This window comes from Euleptes europaea, chromosome 20 (genome assembly GCF_029931775.1).
Source record: "Euleptes europaea isolate rEulEur1 chromosome 20, rEulEur1.hap1, whole genome shotgun sequence".
NCBI classification, from domain to species: domain Eukaryota; kingdom Metazoa; phylum Chordata; class Lepidosauria; order Squamata; family Sphaerodactylidae; genus Euleptes; species Euleptes europaea.
The window spans coordinates 833,107-847,256 of NC_079331.1; the positions used below are offsets into that span (position 1 = coordinate 833,107).

General features: G+C 46.3%; 1 protein-coding gene across 1 annotated transcript in view; it reads right to left on the bottom strand.

Annotated features, from left to right (window-relative positions):
- MYO1E (myosin IE) overlaps positions 1–14,150 on the bottom strand; it is a 58,743-nt gene that overhangs the window by 13,111 nt on the left and 31,482 nt on the right. The window contains exons 7-17 of the mRNA XM_056865840.1: positions 13,924–14,055; positions 12,936–13,070; positions 10,478–10,610; positions 9,426–9,622; positions 8,717–8,797; positions 7,892–7,978; positions 7,335–7,421; positions 5,576–5,743; positions 4,420–4,505; positions 2,393–2,474; positions 1,608–1,714 (exon numbers count right to left, since the gene is read on the bottom strand). Coding sequence (XP_056721818.1) covers positions 1,608–1,714; positions 2,393–2,474; positions 4,420–4,505; positions 5,576–5,743; positions 7,335–7,421; positions 7,892–7,978; positions 8,717–8,797; positions 9,426–9,622; positions 10,478–10,610; positions 12,936–13,070; positions 13,924–14,055 — 1,295 coding nt within the window. The remainder of the gene's footprint in view (positions 1–1,607; positions 1,715–2,392; positions 2,475–4,419; positions 4,506–5,575; positions 5,744–7,334; positions 7,422–7,891; positions 7,979–8,716; positions 8,798–9,425; positions 9,623–10,477; positions 10,611–12,935; positions 13,071–13,923; positions 14,056–14,150) is intronic.

The window sequence follows — 14,150 nt, forward strand, 5'->3', positions numbered from 1 at the left end:
CAGACCACTGGTCCACCAAGGTTAGCCATGTCTCTGGACAGGCAATGACTCCGGGGTTTCACCTATCTCCTGATCCTTTTAACTGGAGATGCCAGGGATTGAACCTGGGGCCTTCTCAATGCAAAGTTGGTGTCTGACCACTGAGCAACAGCCCCGCCCCATTTTAGGGATATAGTTTAAGTCTAGTTGGCTATTGAAGTATGCTGGTTGATACAGCTGTCATAATATCTGCCAGCTCTGGTCCTGTGCTGTCCCCGAGGAAAGATAAGGCTCATCAGATCTAGAACTCTTGAGAGTGCAACAGTAGAGGCTCATTGAAGAGCACACTGCATCTTGCAATATTTGTAAGGACAAGAGATGCAGGCGTCTACCAAGTGGCAATAATACATTGGAGCTATTTTGCTGAATAAAATCAGATTGATTATGGAAAGGAGCATCTTATAAGATAACCAATTCCAGGAAGAGCATCTCTAGGAAATAAAAAAATCTTCCTTGACCCTTGTATAAAATGTTACATTTCAGCCCTCCCACCCTAGGGGGAAAAAAACCCTGATGTTCTTTAGGAGGCAGTTGAAGACAGTTTTATTTAGGACCACATTTGGTTAAGTTTATTAGCAGTCCTGAATTGTGATTTTAAATTGTGTTTTTATGTATATGGGTCTATGTTGTAAGCTGCCTTGAGCTTCATAAGAAAGGCAGCCGATAGATGTTTTAAATAAGACTCCTGACATTTCTTTAGCTTTAAAAATTCTGGTCACGACTAAGTCAGCATCAAACCTTTTTTTAAAGGTTCTCTTCAGAGAATAAATTGCTTTAAGAATGTATCACATCTGGCTTGCAGCAAAGACCAGGCCAGTCATTCTGCCAGGCTCTTATGTCAAACAAGAGAAGCAGCTCTGGTCAGAACTCCTGCTGAAATTAAACAGACCTGAGCTTCCATTTGCCTAATTCTCAGATGCTGACCTGTAAAGAAAAGGAGTCTCCCCCCCACACACACAAATTGCCTTTTCTCAGACAAAAGTTCTGCCTAGTTTGACACCAACTGATACTGACGAAGCAGGAAGAATAAAAAGAATAATATAGTTTCCCCACCAACACCACCACTGCATTATTCCAGATGTGACCAGGAGAAAAATCTATAAACAGGAAAAGAGAGGTTGGACAACTGTCTCTTGTTACTGCTGCTCCACCAGGCGGCTTTGGAAGTAAGAAATATCTGGATGCAGAACGTTTAAAAATTGTGCACTGTTTTTCAAGGAGCTAGCGGACGGAGGCCAGGACAACTTGTACTGTTGGGAGAAAAGGCTTGCAATACATGGCAGTTTGAAAACTTAAAATAACTAGAGGGCAGGGCTTCCAGTGCAGCATGGGATGCCGCCACTGGAAAACAGCTCCCTCGCCCCATCTCTTCCAGTGAGCCATGCAAAAAGAATGTCTCGATTCAGAAAGAAACCACACACACACAACTGGGCAACACATCCTGTCCTAAGAGAACATGCAAACACACTCAGCTGGGAAAAGTCCTGCAAACAGTCATCTGGACATCTGGAAAAGTGGCATAATGTGAAGATGGGGGTTTTCAAAATAAAATTGAAGCTTATTTGTACCTGCTCTCTTCCCAGTCTCGAGGCTTTTTTGTTTCATTCGGCTTGATGCAGCGGATATAATGAGGAGTGCATTTCATCAGGGTGCCCACGAGGTCGTTTGCTTGTTTCTGCAAAATCAGGCATATGAGGATATACCAGCCAATATAAGCAAGTTTCTACACAGCCACTTCTTGAGAACCCCCCCTTGCAAAAATCTGCTCTTCCTCCCCCCCTTTTTAATTAGAAAGTCATTTCACTCAGTTTGTTTAGTACGCACAGCCTATCTCACAAGAACTTCATAATGCTGATGCATGGCAAACTGTTTTCTGACCCCCGTCTGAGAAAGGAAGGCTCTCCAATTTGCAGCAAACAGCAGCTGTCTCCTAGAAGCTTTGGCTGTGCTCCAAAGTAGTGGTTACATATACAGGTTTCCCACAGGGATCAACAGGTGATCCAGAATTCCACCCTACAGGTGCTCAGTTTGGCTGACAGTTGAAAAGGAGCGGCTTGGAGCTGGTGTGGGAGGCAAACAGCAAACTTAAGAGTTGTATCCCATATATGAGAAGCGACAAGACCAAAATCCTGGCACTGCAAACCTGCAGGGATTCCCGACCAAGTCATCCTGCAGGATCCTAGCTGCAGGATTTTGCTTGTATTGCCATGAGCCAAGGAGGTTAGAGGCATAGTTTTGTTGTTCATTTTAGGGAAACCCAACAGTTCAAGGATTGGGCCTGAAACATCCCTGAGGGTCCAGCTCTCCCTCCTATGGCTGCAGTCCCAATTGACCTCACCAAAACAGAACGCACCTTAATTTTGCTGCCAGCAGTCGTAGGGCGGCCTTTTTTATCAGCTTGGAGGCTTTCTGGAAAGAGAGCCTTTATAAAAGGCCTGAAAGAAGAAGAATCAGAAATACATCAGCCAGCATGCAGCCAGAGAACGAAAAGGCATTTCTGGCACCAAGAGAAACCAGACGGATTCAACAACATACATTAAATTGTCTGGCTCTGCATGTGTCTCTTCCTGCTCATGTTTCCATCAGCCATGAAGTGAAATGCAGAAAGGCACTGGATGAGCGGGCAACAACTTGGTAAATGAAGTTCAGTTTTGGTAAGTGTTAAGGTGATGCACATTGGAACAAAACATCTAAATATATGCTGATGGGGTCTGAACTGGCTGAGACTGAAAGAAATATTGGGGGCTGTAGTAGAAAGATCAATAAAAATGTCAGGTCCGGCCTCTCTGCCCTGTTTGTTGGACCTCAGGAGTAACTGGTTGGCTGCTGTGCCAACCAGGAAACTGGACCAGACAAACCCTCGCGGGTCTCATTCCTTGTCAACCCACACTTGTTTTTACATTTGTTCTACTATCCTGCTCGGCAACTGAGAGGCCGCTAGGAACGGGAGACCTCTTCCCGTGGGAGGATTTGCTCCACATACTGTCCCTTTCGTTTTCATCCTTTCATGAAGTGAATTTTTCTGTTTCCAAATCCTGATCTCTTGTGAATGATAGTTAAAGGTTTAGAATCATAGAGTTGGAAGGGACCACCAGGGTCATCTAGTCCAACCCCCTGCACAATGCAGGAAATTCCAAACTACCTTCCCTCCGCACACACACACGTGACCCATACTCCATGCCCAGAAGATGGCCAAGATTGCCTCCCTCTCATGATCTGCCTAAGGTTCATAGAATCAGCATTGCTGACAGATGGCCATCTAGCCTCTTCTTAAAAACCTCCAGGGAAGGAGAGCTCACCACCTCCCAAGGAAGCCTGTTCCACTGAGGAACCGCTCTCACTGTTAGAAAATTAGTATATTGAAAATATTTTCTTATTCAAGAAAGAAGAGACTCGTTTCACCTTTGTTCATTTTTTACAGCCCTTATTAAAACAGAGGTCAGGATCCAAGAGCCCAGCAGTTGTCTGTACAGTCCCTCCTGCCCCCCCCCCACATTTCTGACTTGCTCTTGGTTTTCTTTTCCTGAGCATACTTTCCCTTTTTGGTGTCCTTATTTCCACTATGAATTCTGACATAGGAGCGTAGGCTCAAGGAGCATGGCAGGTTATTCTGCAAGAGCCGTGCAAGAGAATAATAACAAAGAAGTGGGTGGCCACTCAGGGTAGAGTCCTGTCCCCCCCCCCCACCAAAGAATAAGGACTGTATCTCACTATGCATCTCCTGCTTATGGTGTGAAAATAACTTCATTCTTTTCTTATCAGGTGATCAACCCGTGCGCCAGCCAAGCAGATTGTGTGTACAGAGAATCAAGAGACTGCACGCAAGAATGTCCAAATTGTGGGGTAGGAATATAGTTTTTGATGTGGTGCCTCTTCTATACACAGACAAGTGTTGTCATGTCCTTAGAAAGAAGATGAGGTGATATTTAGCAGACCAACTGTAAATTGGCATAGCACTGTACAAGCTTTTTAATGGCTCAGAACACTTTATCAAATGGTAGCTCAGCCTACTTCTAGAATTCTGAAGCAGAATTCTGTTCCTTCTAAGACCTCCAGGTCTTAACTGTAACCAAGGTTCAGCCTGCTTTCAGTGCCAGTGCCAATTCCTAGAACATGTCACAACAGTGATACTGAAGTTGTGGTAGAAGAGCATGTACAGAGTGCCTTTCCTGTTTCTGAATTCAGACAGCCCCATAGATGGGAGACCTGGAGTGTAGCCTTTCTGCTGTTTCTTGGCACCCAAAAACAGAAGCAAGGCAGGTGTGCAATCTTTCCCTCCGGAGGTGCAACCTATGGGCATGTGTGGGTAAGTCAAAGGGAAAATAGGACCTGTCTCGTGCCTGGAGCCACCTGAAGTGCAAGAGAGCCCATCTTACGTACATTTCACTGCTTTGCATGAGTTCGATCAAGTCCATGAACAGAACATCCCGGTTCCTCTCACAGAAACCATCCATGTCGTAGGACACCTGAGGAAAGGAGCAGGAGAGTGGTTGCTAGACATGCAGACAGAATACTGCCCTTACATCAAGGGCGGGGGAGCTGTTTTGAACTGAAAACTGACAGCTAACCTGCAAAAACACAAATTAAAAGCTCCAAGGCCATTGGTTCTTGTAGGTTATCCGGGCTGTGTGACAGTGGTCTTGGTATTTTCTTTCCTGACGTTTCGCCAGCAGCTGTGGCAGGCATCTTCAGAGGAGTAACAGTCAGGAAAGAAAATACCAAGACCACGGTCACGTAGCCCGGATAACCTTCAAGAACCAATGAACTCTGACCGTGAAAGCCTTCGACAATATTTCCAAGGCCATTGTTTGCTTTAACAAAGTGGTTTTAGGGGGGCCACACACAGAAGAAGCAGTTTTGCTTTTTCCTCACTCCGAACTGCCCCACTCAATGGCTTTTCTACCTGGGGGTGGGGGGAGCCACAGAATGGAAAGGACTATCAGACTAGAATCTGGGAGAGCCAGGCTCAAATCCTCACATGTGCCATGGAAGCTCAGTGCATGACCTTGGGCCAGTCACAGTTTCTCAGGCTAACCTACCTCACAGGGTTGTTGTGAGGATAAAATGGAGGAGAGGAGAATGATGTACGCCACTTTGGGTCCCCATTGGGAGAAAGGCAGGGTATAAATAAATTACATAAAATAAAATTTGGAACAGGGAAATGGCAGGTGGGAAAGGGGCAAGCCCCCGCCCCCAGTTGCTTCTCCACTCATTAATTTTCCCTCCAAAGATGCTACTCTAATCCAAGCAGTTATTTCAGGGCTTCAGCATGCAGATAGTATGCGGACAGCCCCAAAATCTATGACACAAAACTTAGGTTTTAAGTGGGCAGGGTCAAGCTTGTAAACCATTTCAGCTTGCTAAGGATACAAATCTGGCCATTCCTCCTCCTACAAAGAAGAACGAATACAAAAGAGCTTGAAGCCCCAAGACTGCTTTTCTAGCAGAGGCTGTGGGGCTGGATTCGAGGCTGCCTCTGAGATCAGCCCGAAACCTAATCAGGCTTTCCATTCAGAAGGGATATTCCGCAATGCACCTTTCCCGCGTAATGGTGGATGATGAAGCCCTGATTCCAGCTGTTGAAGTGCTCATGAGTCCCGATCTGCATCTGTAGTTTCTGCAGCAGGGTCTGGTCAGCTCCCTCGCCCACGGCGTGCATTGTAGCGCATACGTCATCCAGAATGCTCATGATGCCCGGTGGATTCTGAAGTGGGGGAAGCAAAAAGAATCAGAGGAGAAAGAAACAACAGCAGATTATATGTGCACATCTCTACCAGGGGGGAAACATCATCCATAACAAACCTTTTTATTTTGTCCTTAGTGTCAATATATTTCTGACCTGTGTAGAAGGCTCAGTTCGCTTTCGAATCAAACAGAATCATCAGAGGTAGCTGAAGCGTCATGTTCACATTTACGCTAACAACGGGACACAAAAGACTTTGTTTCTTCACAGTGGGTCGGCTGCCCTTCTTGGATCTGGCAGTGCTTACCTGTTTGGACAGGTGTGCCATTTCCTTGCCAAGCCAGAGCATAATAACCCCAGAGCAGCTTGAATTAGGAGGACTCTCTTCAATGCCATTGGGTATTGCATTTTCATTTTGCAAAATTACTCCCTGGGGGCAAGTCTCTGAAGAATTCTGCCCAGTTGATCAGGGACAAAAATACATCTTTTAGAGTCAGCCCATTGGCTGGTTTCTTCTGCAAGTCATGCCACCACTGTCTGCTCCCTGAAGACCTTTGCTCTCAAAGCATGTTCTGCCTCCACCTGGGGCACAGAACCATCACTGGAGGAGCAGTTCTAGCCTCCTGTTTCCCATCCAAAACCACCTGGTAATAAAACATCCGATGAATGCACGGTGGCAAAGCTGGAAGCTTGGAGCAGATTTAACAATCCCGTTCCTCAAATCTATGAAGATTATACTGTTTCTGTTTGCAGTTGCCCATACTGTGACACCACACCAGTGGTGTAGAGGTTAAGAGCAGTGGTTGGGAGCGGTGGACTCTGATCTAGGGAACTGGGTTGGATTCCCCACTTCTCCACGTGAGCGGCAGATGCTAATCTGGTGAACTGGATTTGTTTCCCTCCTCCTACACATGAAGCCAGCTGGGTGACCTTGGGCTAGTCACAGCTCTCTCACCCCCACCTACCTCACAGGGTGTCTGTTGTGGGGAGGGGGAGGGAAGGTGATTGTAAGCCAGTTTGATTCTTCCTTAGGTGGGAGAGAAAGTTGGCATATAAAAACCAACTCTTGTTCTTTTTCTTCTTTTTCAACTGCAACTTCATCTTGTGTGTATGTGTAAAAAACAACTGGAAAAAGAAAGTACTCCCTTACCTCATTTGCCTCTTGACTCCCTCTTGCTCTTGACTGGCTCTTACAAGGGGCTTTATCTAGAAAAGGCACTACCTGGGCTGTATGATAACGCCCCCCAAGCCAAAAGGCAGGGGGCAAAGGGCTATGATCACAATTACATTTGGTTGCAAGATATGTTTGGCTTTAATAATTGGAAAATGTTTATGTCAGTTTAATATTTGACTCTTTCTCCCTCGGACCTCACTAAATGTTCTAAACCAGACTGCCAACCACCAGAGAAACAACTGGCATTCATTCATTGCTATTCCCTTTTGTTCTCTAAACTAATGCAACAAATGGGACTTTTACTGTCTTTTCCTTCATTTGACAGAGTTGCACAAAAATTTACTTAACTATTACACCTGGAACATGTGCGTATGAAGTCGAGACTTGGGTAATCTACAGCAGATGTCTAAAACGTCTGATGCAGAAGGACATGCTCACCACTTTGTTCTCTATGAGATCACACACAATTTTATTGTTGAAATAATCAATGGGTGTCCAGCGAATTCCTTCTTGCACATATTCTTCCTGCAACAGAGGAAGGAGACATGGCTATACTGTTTTGGGGAGCACTTAGAGGCAAAAACATACATAAAAATCCTTTTCCTTCCCTTTCAAAAAGAAAGGCATGGAGGAAATGGAGAAAACACAAGTTCTTCCACTGAAACTGCAGTGCCAACACAAACGTAACAGGCTGCGGTTTTCTATTTCTGACGCCAGTCAGCATCCATGGGGGGAGGGAGGGAAGAAAGTCACATGACAGGCTGATGACTCCCGGCTCATGACTCGCTCTTGGGTCATTGTATTGGAGGGTGAGCTTGCCTGCAGCCCAGCCCTGTGTTTACTTCTACCCCTTGGCTTAGCCGACCACAACGGCCCTTTCTAGATCTTGCTTTGCAAGGCAACTTTTTTATTGTCAACAGCTGAGAGCCCACCCTGCCCGGAAAAGAAGAACAGCCAGGGGCAGCAGCCTAGCAAGCCCCGGCGTTTGTTTTTACCTGCTCTGCCTTCAGCGTCAGCTCAATAAAGATCTGCTGCAGCTTCTCGTTGACAAAGTTGATGCAGAACTGTTCGAACCCGTTTTTCTGAAAAGAAAATGGCCCATCAAAACATTGGCTTCTAGCCCTTTTTACCAAATAGGTCAGACTCTTTTTCCTGGGCAGGTTTTGCAATCTGTTTTGGTGACTTCAGCAACTGAGTTTTACAATCGTGCTGTGAACCTCATTGGAGAGTTCTGCAACATGCAATCTCCAAATCCAGTTCCAACACAGCTTTTGTTGAGGGAACTCCTGCTTACAGAACACCCACGTTTGGCCAAATGCACTTAAGAGCCATTTATGCAGAGTCAATTTTGATGCTCGCTCAAAGCTGCTTTTTTAAATGCGACCTTTAAAATGCTTATTCACGGTGCCGATGCAAGAGGGAGAAAGTCAAACAAATTCCACCCTCCCCACTCACCTGCTCCTTCGTTTACATAGCCATTCGCAATGATCGTTTGCATAGCTAAGCCACGCCTGTGATTTTTCATGGTTCCTTCAGTGAATTCTTCGATTGGAGAGCAGAGCAAATACAAAAGGTTGCGTTAAAGGGGCTCTTAAGAAATGCGAAGCAGGCATGTGCAGCTTCACAGTGACTGAAGAAATTTAAAAAATATGCGGGGCACTTCCGCCTGGAACGCGCTGCTAATTACCAAATATAAACAGCCAAGAGCATTCTTTCTGCTGCTACTTAAAGCAGATCCCGAATTTTGTATTGTCTTCTGCAAACGGTTGCATTTCAAATGATTCTCATTTCTAACAGTTCTTACCCATCTTGTACATTACCTGAAATATTTCAAAGCCATAGATGTCCAGGACACCAATGTTGTATTCTTCATGATCCTTTTCCATCGCCTTATTAATCGACTGGTAAACAGACAGAGAAAAGAGATGTACAAGGAACCGTTTGATCCAACGTCCTAAACCTACTTTGGCTTGGGAAACTGATGCATGTTTGCAACCACGCCTGAAAACCCACCATTCCTGCAGTTTCAGGAGCTCATCTTGTGAAGTCTCAGGCTCAAGAGTCTCCCAACCAGTTGCTTGGTCAGTTAATATCCACATCCATATGCGTCTAACAAAAGGAGCTAGGAACTGTCTTTTGTGAGGGCAACTCTAACACCGCTCTCTCCTGGCTTTAGTCTCGTCTTTTTCTCTCTGCCTTTCAGACCAGAGGATCAATTCAGCTAGCATGGCTGATAGCTCACAATAAATCTCTCTGCCTTAAATTTGTCCAAACCCCTTTTAAATCCATCTAAGCCAGGGCCATCACCACTAAGGAAATATCTTGTAGCCGTGAGTTCCACAAGTCAACTACCTGCTGTAGTTCAGAAGGCTAATCACTAACTCATCCTTCTGAAGAAGTGAGCTGTGGCTCACGAAAACTCATACCCTGCCAGAAAATATTTTTGTTAGTCTTTAAGGTGCTACTGGACTCTTGCTCTTTTCTACTCATCCTTCTGAGGAAGGGGAGAAACCCTGAAGGACCACTTACATCCACCAGGTAGTCAAAGACTCTGGCATGAAGGGCTTTGGCCAAGGCATCTCGGGTATAACATGCCTGCTCCACATTGAGGGTCACGTTAATGGACTCCGATCTGCCGCCCCACTTGCTGTCCATCTGCCTGCTGGTCAGTTTCTCTTTCAGTCGACTCTGGTTGATGCCCAGGAGGAAAGCTGGGAATGCCAAGACTACCGAGAGAGAGAGAGAGAGAGAGAGAGAGAGAGAGAGAGAGAGAGAGAGAGAGAGAGAGAGAGAGAGAGAGAGAGAACCAAAATTAGCAGCTCCAAGTGTAAGAGCATCGTTCTTGTGCTGCACGTAAGGCTTGTGAAGGAGCATTTCGTGATATACTAAGTCCTATGAGGAAAGGTTGAAGGAGCTGAGTATGTTTAGCCTGAAGAGGAGAAGACTGAGAGGGGATATGAGAACCATCTTCAAGTACTTGAGGGGCTGTCATATAGAGGATGATGCCGAGTTGTTTTCTGTTGCCCAAGAAGGTCGGACCAGAACCAACGGGTAGAAATTAAATCAAAAGAGTTTCCGTCTAGACATTAGGAAGGATTTTCTAACAGAGCAGTTCATTGGTGGAACAGGCTTCCTCGGGAGGTGGTAAGCTCTCCTTCCCTGGAGGTTTTTAAGCAGAAGCTAGATGGCCATCTGTCAGCAATGCTGATTCTATGACCATAGGCAGTTCATGAGAGGGAGGGCAAGAACCTTGGCCATCTTCTGGGTATGGAGTCACTGTGTGTGTGGGGGGGGGGAGGTAGTTGTGAAATTCCTGCATTGTACAGGGGGTGGACTAGATGACCCTGGTGGTCCCTTCCAACTCTATGATTCTATGTCCATCTCTCATTACAAATATTGCCTTGGCTAGAAAAAACTAAAGAAACCTCTCAAAGGTTTCTCCTCTGTGGAGAAAAGCCAGTATGGAAGGAAAGCAGAGCATGCCAGAGCCTGGTAGACGGACCAGCAGCCATGCCAGGCGCATCTTGCCCTCACTGATGCTTCCCGGGCCTGACGCATTTGCTTTCCACTGAGCTACCTACACTCCTCGCTCTCCACCGCAGCATAGTTGCCAACTTCTTTGAAGCTGATGTTGCCCAAGTGAAGGATGCCAGCCACAATCTGCAGAACCAAAGCCTTCTCCTCTGCGAAGATCCCGATCACGTTCATGGCGTGCTGGGAAAGTTAAAAGAAGAGTGGCAGGTGAAGCCAAAGCCCTCCAGCAGAACTGGGTGTGTTCTGAGCCGCTAATGTGGTGCCGTCTCTTTCCACTCCCCTCCCCAGGCTTTCCCCAGCAGTCCTCTTAGGCTTCACCATGGAACCCTCATCCCCAAATGGGAGGGGCCGTGGCTCAGTGTCAGAGCATCTGCTTGATATGCAGAAAGTCCCCAGCATCTCCAGTTAAAAAGGATCAGGCAGTAGGTGATGAGAAAGGCCCCTGCGGGAGACCCTGGAGAGCAGCCGCCAGTCTGAGTATACAAGACTGACCTTGATGGACCAAGGGCCTGATTCTGTAGAAGGGAGCTTCATGTGTGTTCATGTATGTATTCAAATGACACAGTCCAAGAACACGCAACAACATAGGCTGGTATCCAACTTTTGTTGCTTGCTTTGCTGATCCTTCTCTTTCTCAAGGAAAAGGGAAGGTTAGGGCAGGAGTCAGAAACAGTCCCCATCCCTGTGGCCCAACCCTTGCTTTTCCACAGGCACAAAAGCTTTAAAAGGCCAAGTCAATTTCCAGATGTATGTGTCTGCCTGCTTCTCTCTCTCAAAAAAAACCCCCCAACACGCTCAACAAATGATGGAGCAAGAGAAGGCATAAATCTTGGGCACCTTGTAGCCCAAAATGGCTGGGCAAAGTTTATGGACTCTGACTGTTTTCTCCTAAGCAACAAAGTGAGGCTGAGGTGTTTGAGCTTCTGGGGGCTATCCAGGGAGGGGGGGGGGGAGACAACAAGAACTTTGTTCTACCAAACCTTAAGAACATAAAAAAGGCCCTGCTGGATCAGACCCAGGCCCATCAAGTCCAGCAGTCTGTTCCCACAGTGGCCAACCAGGTGCCTCTAGGAAGCTACAAACAAGACAACTGCAGCAGCACCATCCTGCCTGTGTTCCACCGCACCCAAAATAATAGGCATGCTCCTCTGATACTAGGGAGAATAGGCATGCAGCATGACTAGTATCCATTCTAACCAATAGCCATGAATACCCCTTTCCTCCATGAATATGTCCACTCCCCTCTTAAAGCCCTTTTAAAACTTTCCTGTACTCAAAAACACTTCTTAGAATTTCCAATAATAATATTTTAATTATTATTGTAAGCTGCCTTGAACAAAGAGGAACGGCAGGATATAATTTTAAATAGATTAATTTTAAAAATAAAGCAAGCCCTTAGTGTTCACACACCCTGCCATTGGTGTTAACTCATAGCATAAAGTGCAAGAAGACGGGGAGTCATTGACGCAAAGATGCAAAACAAATATTGCAGACACTCTGGGAGTAGAACCCAAGGTATTTTACTTGCGGGGAGGGTCCATTACTGAACAGAACACACTGAGAGGCAAGTCGGAAAGACAAAGCAAGATTCTCCCCCACTGCAAGCTCCTTGGACCAGAGGCCTCTCCACTTTGCCAGAAATACCTTGGCTAGCTCTGCCGTGTTAACACGTAGGCCACGCAGAAACAATATGCTTCTGTTCAAAAGCAGGAAAAGGGACTTCTTGGTCTCGCCTCTGGCGAGAAAGGTGAACTCCACAAGCCAACTGGGGCTCAAGGGATGAACAATGAGCAGAGTTCAGGCACCTTCCCAGTGTGAAAGGGGGAGGGGGAGGGAACAGATGAAATTTAAAGAAACCAAGGACAGCTTGCTTCTTCCTTCTGCCTCTCTTGCCCACAGTCAGGAGAAGCTGAAATAAAGCCCCGGTTTCCACACACAGAAAATTCCTTTCATTTGTGTATATTACAGGCCAATCTGTTTTATTGCCTCCAGGTGAAAGCTCATTGACTGGGTTACATTTTAACAGGTTGACATGGCAATTTCCTGCCCCCTGCATATTCCCCTTTTGTGCAATATGCCAGAAGGTTTTCCAGCTCTGATCTGGGGGTATCCTGGACTTCCTCATTTCGAAGATCCAGCATGGCAGGCAGGCAGACAGACCACTTGCCCATGCCTCGACCAATCAAGGAGAGGCCACAGAAGAGATCTGGACATGTTCCAGGGGCCGCTTTAGTTTTGCATGGGAACCAGCAAACCTGAGGGTCCTATTAAGAATGAGCCCCACAAACCTTTGCTATTTGTGGGTGGAAAGAATCCTTGGCGGGTCACGAGGCCTGCTGAGTGCAAGTGAAGTTTTCAAGAATCTGCACATCATAGTGAACACATCTTTCCTTCTCACATACTTTGGAATGAAGTAAAACCAGGAGGCTGCCCATGAGCTCCTTGGAGGAAGAGAGGGCGGACTGAAATGTTATTCTGAATTTATTTTGGAGGGGGGAGAATTACCAGAGTTTCCTGAAAGTCAGATTTGTCATTAATGTCTTCCACTTTGTAGGATCCAGAGAGACTCAAGTAGTGATAATAGTCCATACTGGTGATACCAAGACTGGTTTTCTGCTCACCGGAGGCACCTTCAATCAACTGCAGAAAGAAAAGAAGAAACATTATTGTAAGTTTATTTTCTTTTATTCACTTTATACCCCGCCCACCCCCGGCAGAAGCCGGGCTCAGGGCAGCTTCCAACAACAAAAAGAACAGTCACTTCTAATTAAGACTCATCATTTGTTTCTTCCATTTCTATAGCGACGTGGCACCTCCAATGTTGCGGTCAGATGTAAGTTTCAGGGGGATAAAAGTGGGAGACTCAAAAAACAAATGGTCGGGGATCATGTTTATTGATAGGATCCAGCAAGGAAGAGAGAAAGAAGAGATTAGATGGCCATCTGTCAGCAATGCTGATTCTATGACCTTAAGCAGATCATGAGAGGGAGAGCATCTTGGCCATCTGGGCATGGAGTGGGGGTGTGTGGGGGAGGTAGTTGTGAATTTCCTGCTTTGTGCAGGGGGTTGGTCTAGATGACCCTGGTGGTCCCTTCCAACTATGATTCTATGAAAGGGGCGAAGGGGAAAAGGGGAAGGGAGGGGAATGAGGGAGACCAGCTTGTGTATGTCCTCAACTCTCGGCTTCATTCATGAAGTTGGCTTCATCCAGTCACAGGTGGCGCGGTGTGTGTCTGAGGCGACAGGAGAGGCAGCCCATGGTTCTAGCCCCAGCTTGACCACAATCCACTCAGATGTTCTCCGGTGCAACTTTCACTGAAACGGAGTGGGAGCAACTTCCATTCCCTCAATGGTGCTGACGCAGGAAGACATTCCAGTGGATCGTGTTCATCATTTCCGTGAGAAACCCTAACCCTACAAAGCAACAGAAGACCTGCCCTATATACTGGCATCTTAAAAAAACCCAGCAGATAAAAATAAACAAAGAACTAACCTGATAAAAAATGTGGAAGCTGCGCTCTCCAGGATTTCTCATCACCACCCGTGACTTCTCCAGCAAGAAGTTGGAAATTTTCCCCCCATCTGGTTCCCCTCCTGGGCTAAACTGGATTTCAAAGTATTTCCCCTAAAACAAACAGGGATGTTGTCAGTGGATTAAGTAAGCATTAACTTCCAACACAAAGCCTCGCTGACTGTCCATTGAGCCACAGGGTTCCAAAT